General features: G+C 39.0%; 2 protein-coding genes across 9 annotated transcripts in view; both read right to left on the reverse strand.

Moving 5' to 3' along the window:
* SLC25A21 (solute carrier family 25 member 21) overlaps positions 1-16859 on the reverse strand; it is a 470325-nt gene that overhangs the window by 270568 nt on the left and 182898 nt on the right. The window lies entirely within an intron of this gene.
* LOC112935363 (phosphatidylinositol 5-phosphate 4-kinase type-2 alpha-like) overlaps positions 254-16859 on the reverse strand; it is a 39196-nt gene continuing 22590 nt past the window's right edge. Inside the window, 1 exon segment of the mRNA XM_072762543.1 lies at positions 254-481. Within this exon segment, the coding sequence (XP_072618644.1) occupies positions 254-481 (228 nt within the window).

The following is a 16859-nucleotide window of genomic DNA, read 5'->3' on the forward strand; positions in this document are numbered from 1 at the left end:
TTTCAGTGGGTATTGCTGCCACAACAAAGGTCCCCCACTTTTCCATGGTACACTGACTGAGGACAGCTGACCCAATGCTTCCTCTTCTAACTACACACCACTCTTCTCCCTTCCTTCCCTCTACCAGAAACCTCTGATGGAAGGAAGGCCAGTACAGTTGATTGGCTTGACTGCCAGATTCCAAGCCCTTTGTATCAGATACTACTCACTCAAGTCAGGACATTCTCCTCTCCACTGTTTCTAAAAACAAATCTCAAGAACTGTCTTTAAACATTCTAGTTCCCTGTAATCCCCCACTGACTGCAAGTGAAGGAGGTGATGCTTCATCTGCTTTAACAACCTGAGAAATAAAGTCTCCAAACCTGGGCATGGGCAGTCTTTGCCTGTGTTTCTGAAGGCCTTGGGGTCTGGTGCAGTAAACTCTCCAAAAGGCAAAGAGATGGAGAATAAAAGGCATATGCCACCAACTGATCCGAAACACCTATAGAAAAAAAAAGGAAGGAAGGACAACCCAATTTTTTGTTCATTATCATCTTTAGATCTTGGTTTGAATTTTCTGAATCTAGATTCTACAATTTAGACCACAATTCCTCAATGAAGTGCCAGCGGAAAAACCAATATATGATGGATGTTCCAGCACCTAATTAGTAATAATATAATCAGTGACCAAGAAGCAGTCTGAATATCCATCCTCTCCTGGAATAGTAAGACAAGAGAAAAAGCAGCGCACAGGAGAAAAAAACCATTGAACTCAGAGCCAGAAGAAATGGGCTGGAATCCTTCTACCACTTACTGCTCATAAAATGTCAAGGAGATCATTTAACTTCTTTGGCCGTTAGGTCCTTATCTGTCCGGTTAGGACAAGAATACTCTCCCTGCTTCCCTGCAGAACCATCTAAGCATCATACGAGATGAAGTATGTGTGAAACCCATAAAAATTTAAAGCGGAGAGGCTGATACGTGTGGCTTTTTTGTTTTTAAAGGTTGATTGATTGATTGGAGAGAGAGAGAGAAAAAATGTGCTCCTATGTAGTGGCAAGGGCACAGGGGGAGGGAGGGTAGTCTCAAGTAGACTCTGCACTGAGCACAGAGCCCCATGTGCAGCTCGATCTCATGACCTGAGCCAAGACGAAGAGCCAGATGCTTAATCAACTGAACCACCTAGGTCCCCCCCCCCACTTTTTTTTTTAATTTAGAAGAAAAAATTGGAAACTAATAATTTATTCCAAAATACGGATAGGTGTTTGTATGACCATAATCTATTTTCACTGGCCAATTTATGTCATTCCCATTTTTAAACTTTTGAATCCTGTTCCTATCTAATTATACCTTGTTCATTTTGGTAATTTGACCTCTTAACCACATACAGACATGTGCTTGTGACTGACAAAGTTCTCTGGAATATTTCGTAGAACACTGGAGAAGAAACCAGGATTGAGACAATTTGCTTTCATCAAACATTTTATGTTTGGGGCTAGTGATGAGGAGTGGAGAGAGAAGTGGAGAGAAAGTAGCTAATGCTAGATAAATTCCTATGTCTTTCAAATCATCATAATAATTATTTTTATTTCTCAAGAGTGCCTTTTTGGATGGGGGTATAAATTTTCTATCTTTTAACACAGACTCTGTGCTGATGCCATTCTCTTACCATCTGTTTTCTTTTGTACTCAATCCTTGTTGCCCCAACCTGCACCTCAGACCTTTCCATCCCTCCCTTCCCTGATCCACTCTCCTTGAAAATGGCCTTACCATTATTCTCTGGTTTCTCTTTGGCCTGTACCTTTATAGCAAATCTCTCTTGAGTGAGAAATGTAAAGCCATGGGCTGTAGTTATACGTATGCACAGCCCTGCTCAGCAGCACCAAACACAGTTATGGCCAAAATAAGCAAGAAAGTCCGTGGGAACACCTATCTAAACAGCAGTGGTGATTCCACTCTCCAAGCCACCCGAGCAGAGAGGCACTCTCATTCTATGTAACTCCTGCTCTTTGCCAGTAATCAGAAAAAAGGAAGGTTCACACAGTATAGAACACAACACCTAACTGCTCATATGGAATTCTGACAGCAATAACACTGTCATCACTGTACAAGTTTTTAAACTAATCACAATATGTTAAGGGGAGGAGGTTTAAAATGATGGCTCTTAAACTTTCATGTACAGAATTACCTGAGTGAGCTCGTAAAAACCTACCCCCGGGGAATCTGATTCTAAAGGTCTGGGGTAAAACCTGGGAATCTATAGATTTAGCAAGCCTTCTCCAGGTGTTTTTGCTAAGGAAAGTCTAAGGGTCACACTTTGGAAAACACTGCTTTGAGGCTTTGCTGCGAAAGTGGGCACTACTATACCAGGTCTGGAAGATCTTCCAGGATGGGATGGTTCTAAGAGAGTCACTTTGGCTACAGGCCAAACAAACTTGTCCCACAAACTCATATGCCATATCCCTTCCTGCCAACTGTGATCCGCTGCTGGTGAGGAGTACATGACAGCTTACCAGTTGACACCTAAAGCTACAGCCTGTGTAGGGAAAGAGCCATGGAAATATAGGCCTTTTCAGAGTGATGAAACAGTGCCTTACAAGTGCCCTTTGCACGCGAATGCTGTGCCAAAAGTGGACAGGTACAATACCTACCTAGAGTTGAAGAGATAAATATTCCCTGAACTCTTTGAATAGACCAGATGCCAAAACAGTTGTGAGAACTATTTCTAGGACAGACGTGTCCCCTCCTTTCTGTATGTCTCACAACATACTTTCCATTGAAACAATGTTGGAAGGAGAATTGAGCTTCAGGCCAGTGTACAAGTGATGCCATCACTCAGAAGTATTTCAACTCCGGGGGAGCCTTGGTGGCTCAGTCAGTTAAGCATCTGACTCTCGATTTTGGCTCGGGTCATGATCTCAGGGTCATAAGATGGAGCCCCGCATCAGTTTCCACACTCAGCAGGGAGTCTGCTTGAGATTCTCGCTCTCACTCTCCTTCTGCCCTCCCCCCACTCACACATGCTCTCTCCATGTCAAATAAATAAATAAAAGTTTTATTTATTTATTTTGGCCAATTTATGTCATTCCCACTTTTTATATTTAAAGATTTTATTCACAGATATTTATATTTAAAGATCTTATTTATTTATTCTCTCTCTCCAAAATAAATAGAGATAGAGAGCACAAGCAGGGGGAGCAGTAGAGGGAGAGGGAGAAGCAGGCTCCCCGCTGATCAGGCAGCCTGATGCAGGGCTTGATCCTAGGACCCTGGGATCATGGCCTGAGCCAAAGGCAGATGCTTTATTGACTGAGCCACCCAGGCACCCCTCAAAAAGAAGTATTTCAACTTCCATCTCCACAGTCCCTGTCTGAGAGCTCCTCATCTTTTGTTTGAACTGCAGTAGCTTTCAAGATGGCTTACTGCCTCACCTTTCTTCTTCCACTCATCTTTCTCTAGCCTGTTAGCAACATTACTTTTCTTACATATAAATTGTTTATTAGTGTCAATATATTTGTTTCTGTCTACTAGACTCCATGCTATTCCCTAGCATAATGTTTTTAAAACACAATCAAATAGCATCAAATTTAAATCACTAGCTGAAATATCTGGAAAATAATTTTAAAAAGTAGTAATAGTGTTTTATCTGGAAAAGAATCTAGAAAATTATTCCCCAGTTTGATGAAGATAACACTCTGATATGTACCATTCAGCCTCTCTTGCTTCTAAGGATAACAGTGCATTTTAGGAGTTAAACATACCAAATACAACCAAATTTGCCTGTAATAGTTTATTGTTTTACTACTTTCCTTGATTCTAGAATTTGGGGTGGAGGTAGTAGATATGTTGTTTTGACTGAGCCAGAAATTTTCTTTTTGGTAGTGGGGCAGAACTATTAATACGAAATAGCAGTAATTTTAGTTTTTGGCAGAAAAATTATTGTGAGATCTGAGTTGGCAGCCTTCAAGTTTTTATTTTATATTCCATACTTTTTTTGAGTTATTTAAGAGGTTAAAAGAAAGTCAGAATGTTCCAGAAATATTTTCCACTTTCTTTTGGTTACAAAATAGGCCCCCTTTCCATCAAGGTTAGTACATATCCCCTCATAGTATATTAAAGTGGTTAAAGAAACTAGAAGTGAAAAAGCCATTAAGCTTATTCTATTTTAAAAATTTCCCCCCTTTTCCTGTTTCATTCCCCAAAGTCATGAAAATGCTGCTTAAATCGTGTGAACAGAGGGTATAAAATGGCCCTCCCCAGATTATGGTGATTCTAAACAGTATGCTAGTGAAGAAGGTATTTGTGGCTGACAGAGTAATGGGAAAATTTACATCTTAAAATAATAGATTATTCATGCAGGGACCATAGTAGCTCCATCTTCCTTCAGTGAAGAGATATAGAAGACCACGCATGGGGTTGTGATAAAAATAGACAGCTGAATCATTGTGTAAGATCACACAGGCCATTCTACCTGTATTCTGCATCCTGTTGGTAGAAGGCATGCTTTGACTCTTAGTTAATGGAAAATGAGGCTGCTACAGCCTTTAACCCTGCCTGCAAAATGAGCTGCCAAAGATGCAGAGAACAACCCAAAGAGGCCACAGATGGAACATTATTGTATTCTGTCTGTGAAGAAAGTGGCTAACTAACTAAAGTGGAGGGACACTCAAAAGGCTTGGTTAATAATGGCTTCTCCTGTCTAGTAGGTTTCAGAATTCTTGCATTCAAAGTTCCACGATATTCTTCTCCATCTCTCCCTTGAAGTCTCTTTTTGAAATTTCACTTTCGCTATATTTGCAAAGGCTACTTAGTGCTTTCATTTCTCAGGGCTTCTTACACACATATATGACTTCCTAGTTTAAATCCATGAAAAACCAAAATGGGTAAATATATTTTTAAACGAATATAGTTTTATTGCTTTCTCATAAATACTAATTATCATGGACTCAAACCAAATACCAATAAAATGTTTCTAAGTATATGCATCGTAATTTGTGAATCAATAGCTTGTTTATAATCAGCATATTGGGTATATGCCAATGCAGATGAAATGCTTGGCAACCTTTCCATTTAGCAAGTTCTCTATATTTGTATTACTTCATTTGCTCAGCAAACCCTTTCTGTATGGAGTCTACAAAGTGGATCCCTCATGCATGTTCACAAATTCTTAATTTAATGGGGTCCACATAACCATTCTCTGGGAGAGAGCCATCACAGAATGCCTCCTTCAAGTGTTAATCTTGAGGGTGGAACAGTCAAGCCCTGGAATCAGGAGTGGCTTTGTAGCCACATTAGAGACTTGGTTTGCAGGCTTTGAACAAGTTACTTACATCCATGGGAAGCAGTTTCCTCAGTTATAAAACAGGAAGAATAATCCTGGGAATAACACACTAATGTGAGTTAAGCTCTTAAAGATCCTCTCGTGAGAGGTGCAGTAAAAGGACAAAGTAATATTATTGGTACCTTGTCAACACTCAAACAATACACTTAGGTATTAAGAAAAAGGGAATATAAATTAAAGTAGAATCAGTGCCTGCAGTATAATCACATAATCCCACTCAGGGTGCTCACCCACAAGTATAATTTAATTACACATTTCAAGATGAATATTAAACATGAGCATATCTATTAAAGCTTTATTATATCAGAATTATAAATTTGCTTGTGATAGGAAGGGTAATGATTTTCTTATATGTGTCTCATCAGTTTAGTTCTGTTTTTTTTTTCTTTTTTTTTAAGTTTTTTTTTTTTTTTTACTTTTTCATGACAGACACACAGAGAGGCAGAGACACAGGTAGAGGGAGAAGCAGGCTCCATGCAGGGAGCCTGACGTGGGACTTAATCCTGGGTCTCCAGGATCACACCCCGGGCTGAAGATGGCGCTAAACCTCTGGGCCACCAGGGCTGCCCCAGTTTAGTTCTTATTTGTCTTATTAGTTTAGTTTGTTTTTTCTATCCATGTGGATGTTTCCGTAACTTGAGAAAAGGCTTTTCTAAGTTACTTAGAGGAATGAATAATCCTGGTTGGGCTCTGACTTCGTCTTCCAATTATCTATTCCACATTCAATTTTAAATGTTTGTGGTTACTTTCAAAGGATATGGATCAATGCTAGCAGGTACACTGATTTCATTCTTTTTGCAAATATTTGTTAGCTTTGCTTCCCTTCTGGAACTCCCAGAATTGATCACACTGAAGGTAAACTCTAAATGCTCCCTTTTGATCCTGTCCTATGGAACAGAATTATGCTTTAACCAAAGGACATCATCTTTCATATCACAATCACCACAACTTTCCACATAAACATCATAAATTCACAATTCTACAGTTAGTGTTCATCTTTTCTGCTCCACTAAGTTTAAAATTTAAGCTATGTTCTCTTTTTTTATTTGAGAGCGAGAGTGAGCAAAAAAAAAAAAAAAAAGAGAATGAGCAGGAGGAGAGGAGAGGGAAGAACAGACTCCCCACTGAGCAGGGAGCTCAATGCAGAGCTCCATCCCAGGACCCTGAGATCATGACCTAAGCTGAAGGAAGGCACTTAGCCAACTGAGCCACCCAGGTGTCCCAAGCTACATTCTTTTTAAAAATAAATTTCCTCTCAACTATATCAGTGTATCTTTATTATGATTTTTGATAGTTTAAAATTCAGATTTCTATTATTTTTAAGGATTGTCAATAGGCATTTAAATTTCTCAATTTTTAACAAAAGACAAAGAACATGAAGTAGTGATATTTACAGAATATTTTATAACCTCTAACATTCCAGTATTTAAATAATCTCATTTTGGTTTGGGTATATAAATACTCACAAACTATATATAGACATACTTTCCAAATAAGAACTATAGCATTCCTATTTATCCCTATCAGAAATAAAAGTAGAATATTCTGGATCAAGTCTAATATTTCCTGGAGTTCACTAGACTAGAAATAGTTTCCTTCTGGGTTTATTCCCCAACTGTCACTCTGACAGAATCTTATCAAATAATGACAAATAATTTTCATATTCTTATGAAAATATTATATTTTAATAAGTGAAAATATATTTTCAGATGATATTTAAAAATAAAAAGAAATCACAATCTATAAGAAAGCCCTAACCATCTGAAAACATTTGTAAATATACTTTTGCCTTGGATAAGAAATACATAGAACATAAGAAAGTGGATGGCTCAGAGATGTCACAGTCATGAGGAACAGTCAAATCTCTGTTCTCAAGGTGGCTTCTCTCCTCCCTCTGCCCTTCTGCTTCATCTACTACTGCAAAGAAACATGTCAAGGAAGTGGCCAAAAAAAAGGGGGCGGGGGGAAGAGGTTGCCCATCCACACAGTGATCTATGACTTCGCAGACATTCTGACAACTTCTCACTATTTCCACCACAGAGAATGGACCTCTAAGCACTGTGAAGGCAAATTAGAGGACATTTCTGAGTTGATTAAAGAAATTATTTAAGAGGTTTTTTTCTGCTTAATTAGGATGAGCCCTTTTATGTCCTAGAGTGGATTCAGCAGAGCCTGACCTAATGTCTCAATTGATCAATAGATCAGTATCAAGATCTTTTCAATTCCTTGCTTTCCTTATAGGAAACGTTACTGCTTCTCTTCTTTTCTACACACTCTATGCACACTCCTTAGCGTTTTGCTCCTCCAACATTTATACTAACTATTGTCATCTGCCCTGACCTGAGCATGAATTCTTGAAATCCATACAAATCACAAAATTTGTAGGCTGTAGATCTATGTATATCACCACTCACTTGAGGGTCAGTTACATTTTTGTCCTTCATGATCTAACTAACCTTTCTCTGAAACGAAGAGAACTAGACTTTTGTCTCCTTTGTGATTCTCCCACATTTCCGCAAGTGAACATTTTCTTTGTTTTTATCTGATGTTCCCTCAGATGATAAGTGTCAGGAGGGCAGGGATCTTGTCTATGTCATCTCTACTCAACACCAAACAACTGTCCTAAACACCCACTGGCACCTCGTAAACACTGTTTGATAAGACTAATAGGAATTTTATTTGAAATATATACTCATTTGGTCTGAAAATGTTGAGATTTTAAATATCCATTAAATATAGTGAAAGGGACTATAAGGGAAAGGAGGGAACCTGAGTGGGGAAAAATTAGGGAGTTAGACAAACCATGAGAGACTCCACCTCTGGGAAACAAACAAAGGGTTCCAGAAGGGGAGGAAGGTAGGGGATGAGGTAACTGGGTGACAGGCACTAAGGAGAGCACTCGATGGAATGAGCACTGGGTTTTATACTATATGTGGGCAAATTACGTTTAAATTAAATATTAAAATAAATAAATAAAATGAAAAAACTGATAGTTACTGATAGCAACTGAAAAAAATATCTATTATTATAAACAACCTCTCCCTACACAGAAAGGGAGAGTTCCCATGCTTATTACTAAGCAGGCAACTATCCTTCCTCTAAAAAGGTATCTCATACTATGAGTGTCTATTTATGCCTTTGAAAAGGATATAGTAACAAGTTTCTGCTTTCCTAATGACATAGAAATTAAATATCTACTGTATCCAGCAGCAACAAATATGCATTGGGTGATGGACATTGGAAATATAATGATGAGGACGGACAGCCATTGCCTCTGCCCAGCTTGCAGTTGGAATGGGGAGGACAGGCATTTGCACCATAGTGTATATGTTATGTGTTTATGTTATGGGAGTATGTGTGTGGCATAGTCCTTAATTATGTCAAGCATGAGAAAGACATCTATCAAACGGTCACTCAAACAAGTGCTATCAAGGAAGGGACATTGTCCTATGAGCACTCTGAGTTGGCAGCTTTGACCCAAGCTAGAAGGCTAAGGAACTTCTCCAAAAATGTGTAAACAGCTAAGAAGACAAATTAAGGAGGGAAGAGCATTCACAGCTGAGGGAAGAGTGTATAGAAAAGCTCTGTAGCAGGAGGGAGCTTGGCAAGCACCAGGGCCTGAGAGAAGGCCAGGGAGGAATAATTTCTTAACATGAGGTAAAGTGAAAATGTTTCTGAAGGCAAAAAAGGTCAAGCAAACTTTGAAGCCACTTCTTCTGCTCTTCGTCCATATGCAACCTGATTCTTTTCCCTCACAGCCCTTCTCTAGCCCTGAAGCACAGCTAAGCCCCCCGTCTGAGGTGGGAGGTCCTGCTGATTGACAAGCAATCACTGGTGAGACATAGTCAGTCATTCCTGACGAACCCAGGTTATTATTAAATGTAGTGGAGCAGTGAATTCAATGGTTAGAAACGGAACAGAGAGCGTCTGAGAAACACGGTGAGGCGGCCTTGAGGAAAACCACCTCCATGGAACAGGAAGTCTTTTCTCTTTTCAGAGCACCATCCATCATGCTGGGGGAAACGGCGGGAAGGTAACCTACTACTTCTTAATAGGCTTCTGCACAGAGAGTGGCTTTGAAGCCGCAGCTGCCCACAGTAAATTTCACTGACCCTTAGAGCCTTTCCCCAAGTTTTCCAACTGTTTTGTCTCCTGAGCTGCAGCCCCGTGTTGGCTCCAAGTCACAGCACCTGACAAAACTAAGGAGCCTCCGCTGTAGGAGAATGGAAAGTGTTCAGCGATGTTGTCTTTTCTGTGCTACCCCAACAGTGAGACATGATGCCATCCCATCTGGCCATAAAGTGTATTCTTTCCCAGGGAGAAGAAACCCAGCAAGGGATTTTATTTTAGGGTCTGGCATTTTACTGTACATCTATCAAAGGAAATACAGTGAAATACAACCCAATCTCAAGATAATGCAGCCAAAGGGTCAAGTCTTCTCAATAAAGCAGAATTAAGAAGTTTAATGAGAACAAAGATCTTTAGAGTTCATTTGGACTTGGGTTTTTTTTTTTTTAATTATGAAGTTGCAGAGACATAAAAATCAAAGGATGGTTTCAGAAAAAACTGGTGTGGAAAATAAGAGTAAATGAAATTTCAGCTCTTTCCTCTACTGAATAATTTTCATAACGGTTCCAATTAAAGTTTGGGCACTATGATTCTTGTGTGCAAAACAGGCAAATTAATTAGAAATAAATGTGGCCTTTGATGCCCAAACTTGATGTTCTAGGCCCTTGCTAATCGAGCTTCTGTGCTGAACTGCTTTTTCAGGATGGAAATAGTTGTGTTCAGCTCTTACTATCTTATAATATAATCTAGTTCCCACTGTGGGCTGTAGAAGGCCCTTGTGAGGCTGTACCCCACTGTTCATCTGCTTGACACTTGGGGGCCTAAAATCACACTCTTGTTTTAATTATCATCAATTGAACTAAGTAGTAGGGACCAGGGAAGCCCTAGACACATACTTTTATACTTTGATTCTTCCATCCCAAGCAGGCTACAGAGGCAGATGCAAGCAGGAGGGTTTGGGTGGTACAAGTTTTTTTTTTTTTTTTAAAGATTTTATTTATTTATTCATGATAGACAGAGAGACAGGGAGAGGCAGAGACAGAGGCAGAAGGAGAAGCAGGCTCCATGCAGGGAGCTCGACGCGGGTCTCGATCCCGATCCCTGAGCCAAAGGCAGGCGCCAAACCGCTGAGCCACCCAGGGATCCCTGGGGGGGTACAAGTTTTAAGTCATGTTCTCACTGGTGAAATGCTTCTCAGGTGTTTCCTCAGGACGGAGGAAAACAGCAGCTGGCGGGGGGGGGGGGGGGGGGGAGGGGTGGGCTGTAGTGGGCAGGCAAGGTTCTGGATTCCATTGTCTCTGATTACCTTGAGCAAAGATCCACCTAAATTCCTATAAAGTCATACAATTGAGCATATACTTAATGAAGCCATTTCCTTTGGTTTATCACTGTTCTTAGTCATTAAAATCTCAGAAGGATTAAAAAAATGTATCATTAAAATCTCAGAAGGATTAAAAAAATGTATCAATGATTTTTTTTTACTTTGAAGAAAAATTCTTAAAATATAGCTAACTATCAGTAGGATTGTAACCATCATCATAATAATGATTATCACAGTGACTGTCAGTTGCGTAAAGATCATATATCAAACACTTCACATTTTCTCTCCTTGAGGTAAGAAGCCCTATGTTGTTCAAGATGGCATGAACAGAGCAAGTGCTCAAGAAACATTTGCTAATGGAATCATGAATAAAAGGATGAGCCTAAGAGCATAATTCACTAACAAGCATAAGAGTTACTGAGTCAAGATCATGACATGGCATGTAAATACCTTTAGGTCAACTTCAAAGTAAAGGACATACCCAATTAATTTTATATTCAATTACTAGTATAATAAATCCAACTAATTACACATTAATATGAACCAGTAATATCAGGGAATTAAGCCAACAATTACTAGTAATGACTAAAGCATTACTCCACCATTACTAATTAGCACTCTATCTCCACAGGCTGAGTCAAAAGTAAAATAACAAATCAGTTTAGCATAAAGAAAGAACCAGATGTACATAGATCCTAAGCACTAACATGAAGTTCTAGTTCTAGAGATTCAAGACAGATGCCACTCCATGCCATGCAGATTGAGCCATGTGAAATTGCTGTTTTGTTAAAAACATCATCAGATTCATATGGCTCAACCTAATATTTCCTTTTTTTTTTTTCAACCTAATATTTCCATGTAGGTATCCCTGTATTGAACTAAAAGTAAAGGTAATGCATTAGAATGGGTTAGGCAGGGCAGCCTGGATGGCTTAGCGGTTTAGCGCCACCTTCCGCCCAGGGCCTGATCCTGGAGTCCTGGGATCCAGTCCCACATCAGGCTCCCTGCATGGAGCCTGCTTCTCCCTCTGCCTGTGTCTCTGCCTCTCTCTCTCTCTCTCTCTCTCTCTCTCTGTGTGTCTCTCTGAATAAATAAATAAATAATCTTAAAAAAAAAGAATAGGTTAGACATATTGCTAATATATCACTCTTTGAAGAGATTTAGAAAAAATTATGTTAAGATTTCCAGCTTCTTTACACTTAGAGTCTGTATTTATATATTCATTTGTACTTTTGACATTCACACATTGAATATATTCAATGAGTCCCTGCCCATAGTTACTCAAAGACATCTTAAAGAAGAGATAAATATATAAGTAAATAAAGTTCTTCAAGATTTTTAAGCTTCAGGTAAATATGTAAGCTCACTAGCAAGGCAAACTAAAATGAAACTTCCCAGTGCTTTCAGCATTCTCCATTAATCCAGAAGTGACAATACAAACACTTTTGAGGGATTCTTTCCCACTTTCTTCTTCAAAGTACAAGTCCCAGTTAAGAAAAGGAGGTCCTGAGTCTCAATGTATTGCAAAGTAAAGAAATACAGGCTATGAACATTTTGTTTAAAAAAGGAAAAAATCTGGGTATCTCAGTGGCTCAGTCAGTTAGGCATCTGCCTTTGGATCAGGTCATGATCCCAGGGTCCTGGGATTGAGCCCTGCATCAGGCTCCCTGCTCAGTGGGGAGTCTGCTTCTCTCTCTCCCTCTATGCCTCCCCTGACTCATGCCCTCTCTCTCTTTCAAATAAAAACATAAAATCTTTTAAAAAAATTGAACAGGAAACAAATAAATATTTGTTTGTTGACATTGGAGATTAATATGGGATATTGGAGATTAATTTTTAATTATATGTTTATGTAATATGTGTACACATATTTATCAAGTACCAAACATGTGTAAGGCATTATTTTGGGCACCATGGAGAACACAAGAATAATTAAGGCAGTGGTCCTCATGGAAGGATCTCCACAGATCCTTTACTGATCTTAAATTCAACCCCCACCAAAAAGAAAGAAACACAATAAGCTATAAGGGTAGGTAATGGCTGACAAACTAGAAACTAGAAAAAAGGAACAAGTAAAGTGAAGACTGGCCAGCAGGCATGGGAGGCAACACAGCAGAATCAAGGATGGCTTTATGGAGAAGTGGAATTTGAATAGATCTTGAAGAATAACCTGATTCTTGGCAGACAGAAATTGGGGAGGAAGTTTTAAAGAGCCCGAAAAAAGGAACATGAGAAAAATGAAATAGAAAGAACTTAAGGACAGAGCAAGTTCAGAGAAATCCAAAAATGCCTAGAGTATATGAGTCTGGAAGGCATGGAGGAGAGGATGGGAGAATAAATGGGGCTAACATGAAGAATATCTTAACCATCCAAAAAGGAGTCAGATTTATTCTGTAGACTGTAGAAAGGCACTGAAAGATTTGGGACAAAAATAAACAATCACCAGAGCCACATTTTAAGAAGAAAAATATGGCAATCATGTGTAAAATGGGTTGGATGTGGCAGGAGGCAGGGAAGCTGAGGGTTGTACATGCAGTGGGGGTGATGGTAATAGTAGGGAGATGGGTTATAAGTCAGGAAATATGGAGGACAGAAGGAGTGGTAAGTGCAGTGACATGAACATGGAACCAAGCAAATCGATATAAGAAATATTCTGAGGCCAACATAATGGGATGTGGTGACCATTGAATGTGGGACAAGGGAGGAGGCATAAGGTAAAGAAAATATCCAATTTGTAAGGTAGGATGACTGAGTGGTTCCATTACCAAACACAGGGACATGATGAGTTGATAGTGTGGAGGGATACTGATGTATGGACATACAGCAGGGAATGAGGAAGACAGATTTGGGTTCAGGAGGGATGACAGGGCCAATTTTGGAGTTCATCTCCTAAAGTTGAAAAGTGATGAACTTACGGATTGAGAAAATATCACATAATCAATAAGAAGAAAGGTTTTCACTAGGAGAATTAAAGTATGATAAATTATATAGTTAAACAGATCTGATTGGATTGTAAAGTAAGTTTTAAAGATCAAAGAATAAAAAAACTGGAGGAATAAACTGAGAGCTCACAAGGAAGGAAGGAAAGGAAATAGGGCAAGAGAACCCATTTAAAAAACGAAGATCGACACTTGCCATCAGGGAAATACAAATCAAGACCACAATGAGATACCACCTCACACCAGTGAGAATGGGGAAAATTAACAAGGCAGGAAACCACAAATGTTGGAGAGGATGTGGAGAAAGGGGAACCCTCCTGCACTGTTGGTGGGAATGTGAACTGGTGCAGCCACTCTGGAAAACTGTGTGGAGGTTCCTCAAAGAATTAAAAATAGACCTGCCCTAGACTCAGCAATTGCACTGCTGGGGATTTATCCCAAAGATACAGATGCAATGAAACGCTGGGACACCTGTACCCCGATGTTTCTAGCAGCAATGTCCACAATAGCCAAACTGTGGAAGGAGCCTCTCGGTGTCCATCGAAAGATGAATGGATAAAGAAGATGTGGTTTATGTATACAATGGACTATTACTCAGCTATTAGAAAATGACAAATACCCACCATTTGCTTCGACGTGGATGGAACTGGAGGGTATTATGCTGAGTGAAGTAAGTCAATCGGAGAAGGACAAACATGTTATGGTCTCATTCATTTGGGGAATATAAAAATAGTGAAAGGGAATAAAGGGGAAAGGAGAAAAAATGAGTGGGAAATATCAGAGAGGGAGACAGAACATGAGAGACTCCTAACTCTGGGAAACGAACTAAGGGTGGTGGAAGGGGAGGTGGGCAGGGGGATAGGGTGCCTGGGTGACGGGCACCGAGGGAGGCACTTGATGGGATGAGCACTGGGTGTTATTCTATATCTTGGCGAATTGAACACCAATAAAAAATAAATGTATAAAATAAAAAATAAAAAATAAAAAATGAAGATCGAGAGCCTAACTAGGGCAGAAGAAGGAAGGATGGCAAATCAAATTTTCAAGTCCAAATTTGCAAAGATGAAGTAAAATATGGTGCTAAATTAAGAAAAAAAAAGTTAGCTAAGAATGGGTAAGGCTCTGTTTGGGACTGCTTTATACCTAAGGCTACATATGAGGGTTAAAAAAAGAGTAACATTTCAATGAGAGGATTTGACAAACTCCAAAAGAGTTGAGTGGAAGTGAAATAAAAGGAAACTGGGATGGGCTCACCAGAAATATTTGTCTGAAAGATAGAAGGAGATTTGTTTTTCCAGTGTTACGTAAACTAATCACCGGTATTTAAAGTTTACTGACTCTTGGTAATCCCAACTTCTAGAATGACTTAGATGTTAACAGACGTGCTCCTGCATTGTTTCCACACAAAGTTGGTGACTGCCTTTTCTTGTTAGAAAAATGAGTCACACTTTCTCTTAAATATCCCCTCTACTCCTCCCTTTTTATTTGGTAATATAATTCTGAAAGAGTGGCATGTACCAAGACCTTCATTTTGACAACTCATCTCCATTTGAGAACACGTCTTAAAAAACAGAAGGCACATGGAAAGAAGGCAGAGTTTGAATAGTTTTTTCCATCCCTCTGTCTTTTCCTTGTCCGTTTGAAAGAAAAGGACTCTGGGGTTTTTACTCTGTTACCTAATCAATGACAGAGCCTTCTGAGTACATTCCAAGACAGTATACAATCCTGTGGTCTACTTGGAAATTTGTAGAGATAACATTTCAAGGAAGATACACTGTTGGTTTTGAATGAATATTCATATAAACTTTTTAAAGAGATGGATGATAGAGCTAATACTTATCTGTAAGTTTTGAATTTATATTGTTTTTTCCCATGTAGAAAAAAATTTTCCCCTACAAATAGTTTTGTTTTTATTTTGCACTGAGGAGTGTAAAGGAAGGCAGAATTGTTTTATCATGAGTTTTGCTTCAGCCGCTTTGGGACAAATTAAAAGTTCTAAACTCTGGTGCCAGAAAAAAAAAAAAAAACCAACAACAACGACGACAGGAGGCACATGTATTACTTCTTTTTTTCTAATCACTTTAGGCAGCTGCTGAATATCCTGAAAGCTTATATTTCCTGAGCATCCAAATACCTTGCTATGAAAAATTACATACCCTAAAAAATTGGGCCATTTTGAAGTCTAATTTTGTGAAAATATTAACAGACATCAGTAGTTACATAAAATTTAAATTCAATGGAGGTACCATAGCCTGGCCATGTTATACACAGAAACAATGCAGAGCAGCAGTGCAGGCACACCTGCCTTTTTGTATCATTATAGGCTCTGCAAATCAGATGGTATGGAACTCTGACAAGAAAGTGAGCAGATTGGAAATATATATGGAAAGGCCTGGGACTCTCTACAGCAGACATATTTCAGTCACTCTGTGAGATTTTATAACAATTTGGCCTTTGTTTATTTTGCCAATAACCAAAGGCAAAGATAAGAATAAATCTTTATTTTATTTTTTTTTAATTTTTTTTTATTTATTTATGATAGTCATACAGAGAGGAGAGAGAGAGAGAGGCAGAGACACAGGCAGAGGGAGAAGCAGGCTCCATGCACCGGGAGCCCGACGTGGGATTCGATCCCGGGTCTCCAGGATCGTGCCCTGGGCCAAAGGCAGGCGCCAAACCGCTGCGCCACCCAGGGATCCCAAGAATAAATCTTTAAATGTGATCATTACTATACCATGTTAAAGTTATAAGTGTGAACCTGGGGATTTTTGAGCCAATAAACTATAATATTTATAAAAAGTTCAAAAATGAACAAAGTTCAAGAATTATATCTGAGTATAGTTCTCTAAGGATATAAAAAACTAATACAGAGTCTGAATACATAAAACAAGAAACCAAGTAGTATAATAAAAGGCAATCAAACTTGGACCTACAGTGAGAAAGAAAAATTAGTAATAGTACCCAACATTTCAGCAAGGAAATTATTAAGCTGACTCCTTGACTGATGACGAAGATGACGATTGCCATTTTAAAAGCACTTTTGAGGCACATATTATCTCATTTAATCCTCAACAATCCTATAAGGAAAATAATCATCCCATTTTACAGATGAGGAAATTGAAGCTTCCTGGAACTCCTGACAGGATATACAAAACTAGGCAGAAGTCAAGACATACATAAAGAACTTGACTAATGACATCAAAGAAAAATC

The sequence above is a fragment of the Vulpes vulpes genome, chromosome 6 (genome assembly GCF_048418805.1).
Source record: "Vulpes vulpes isolate BD-2025 chromosome 6, VulVul3, whole genome shotgun sequence".
In the NCBI taxonomy this organism is placed as follows: Eukaryota; Metazoa; Chordata; class Mammalia; order Carnivora; family Canidae; genus Vulpes; species Vulpes vulpes.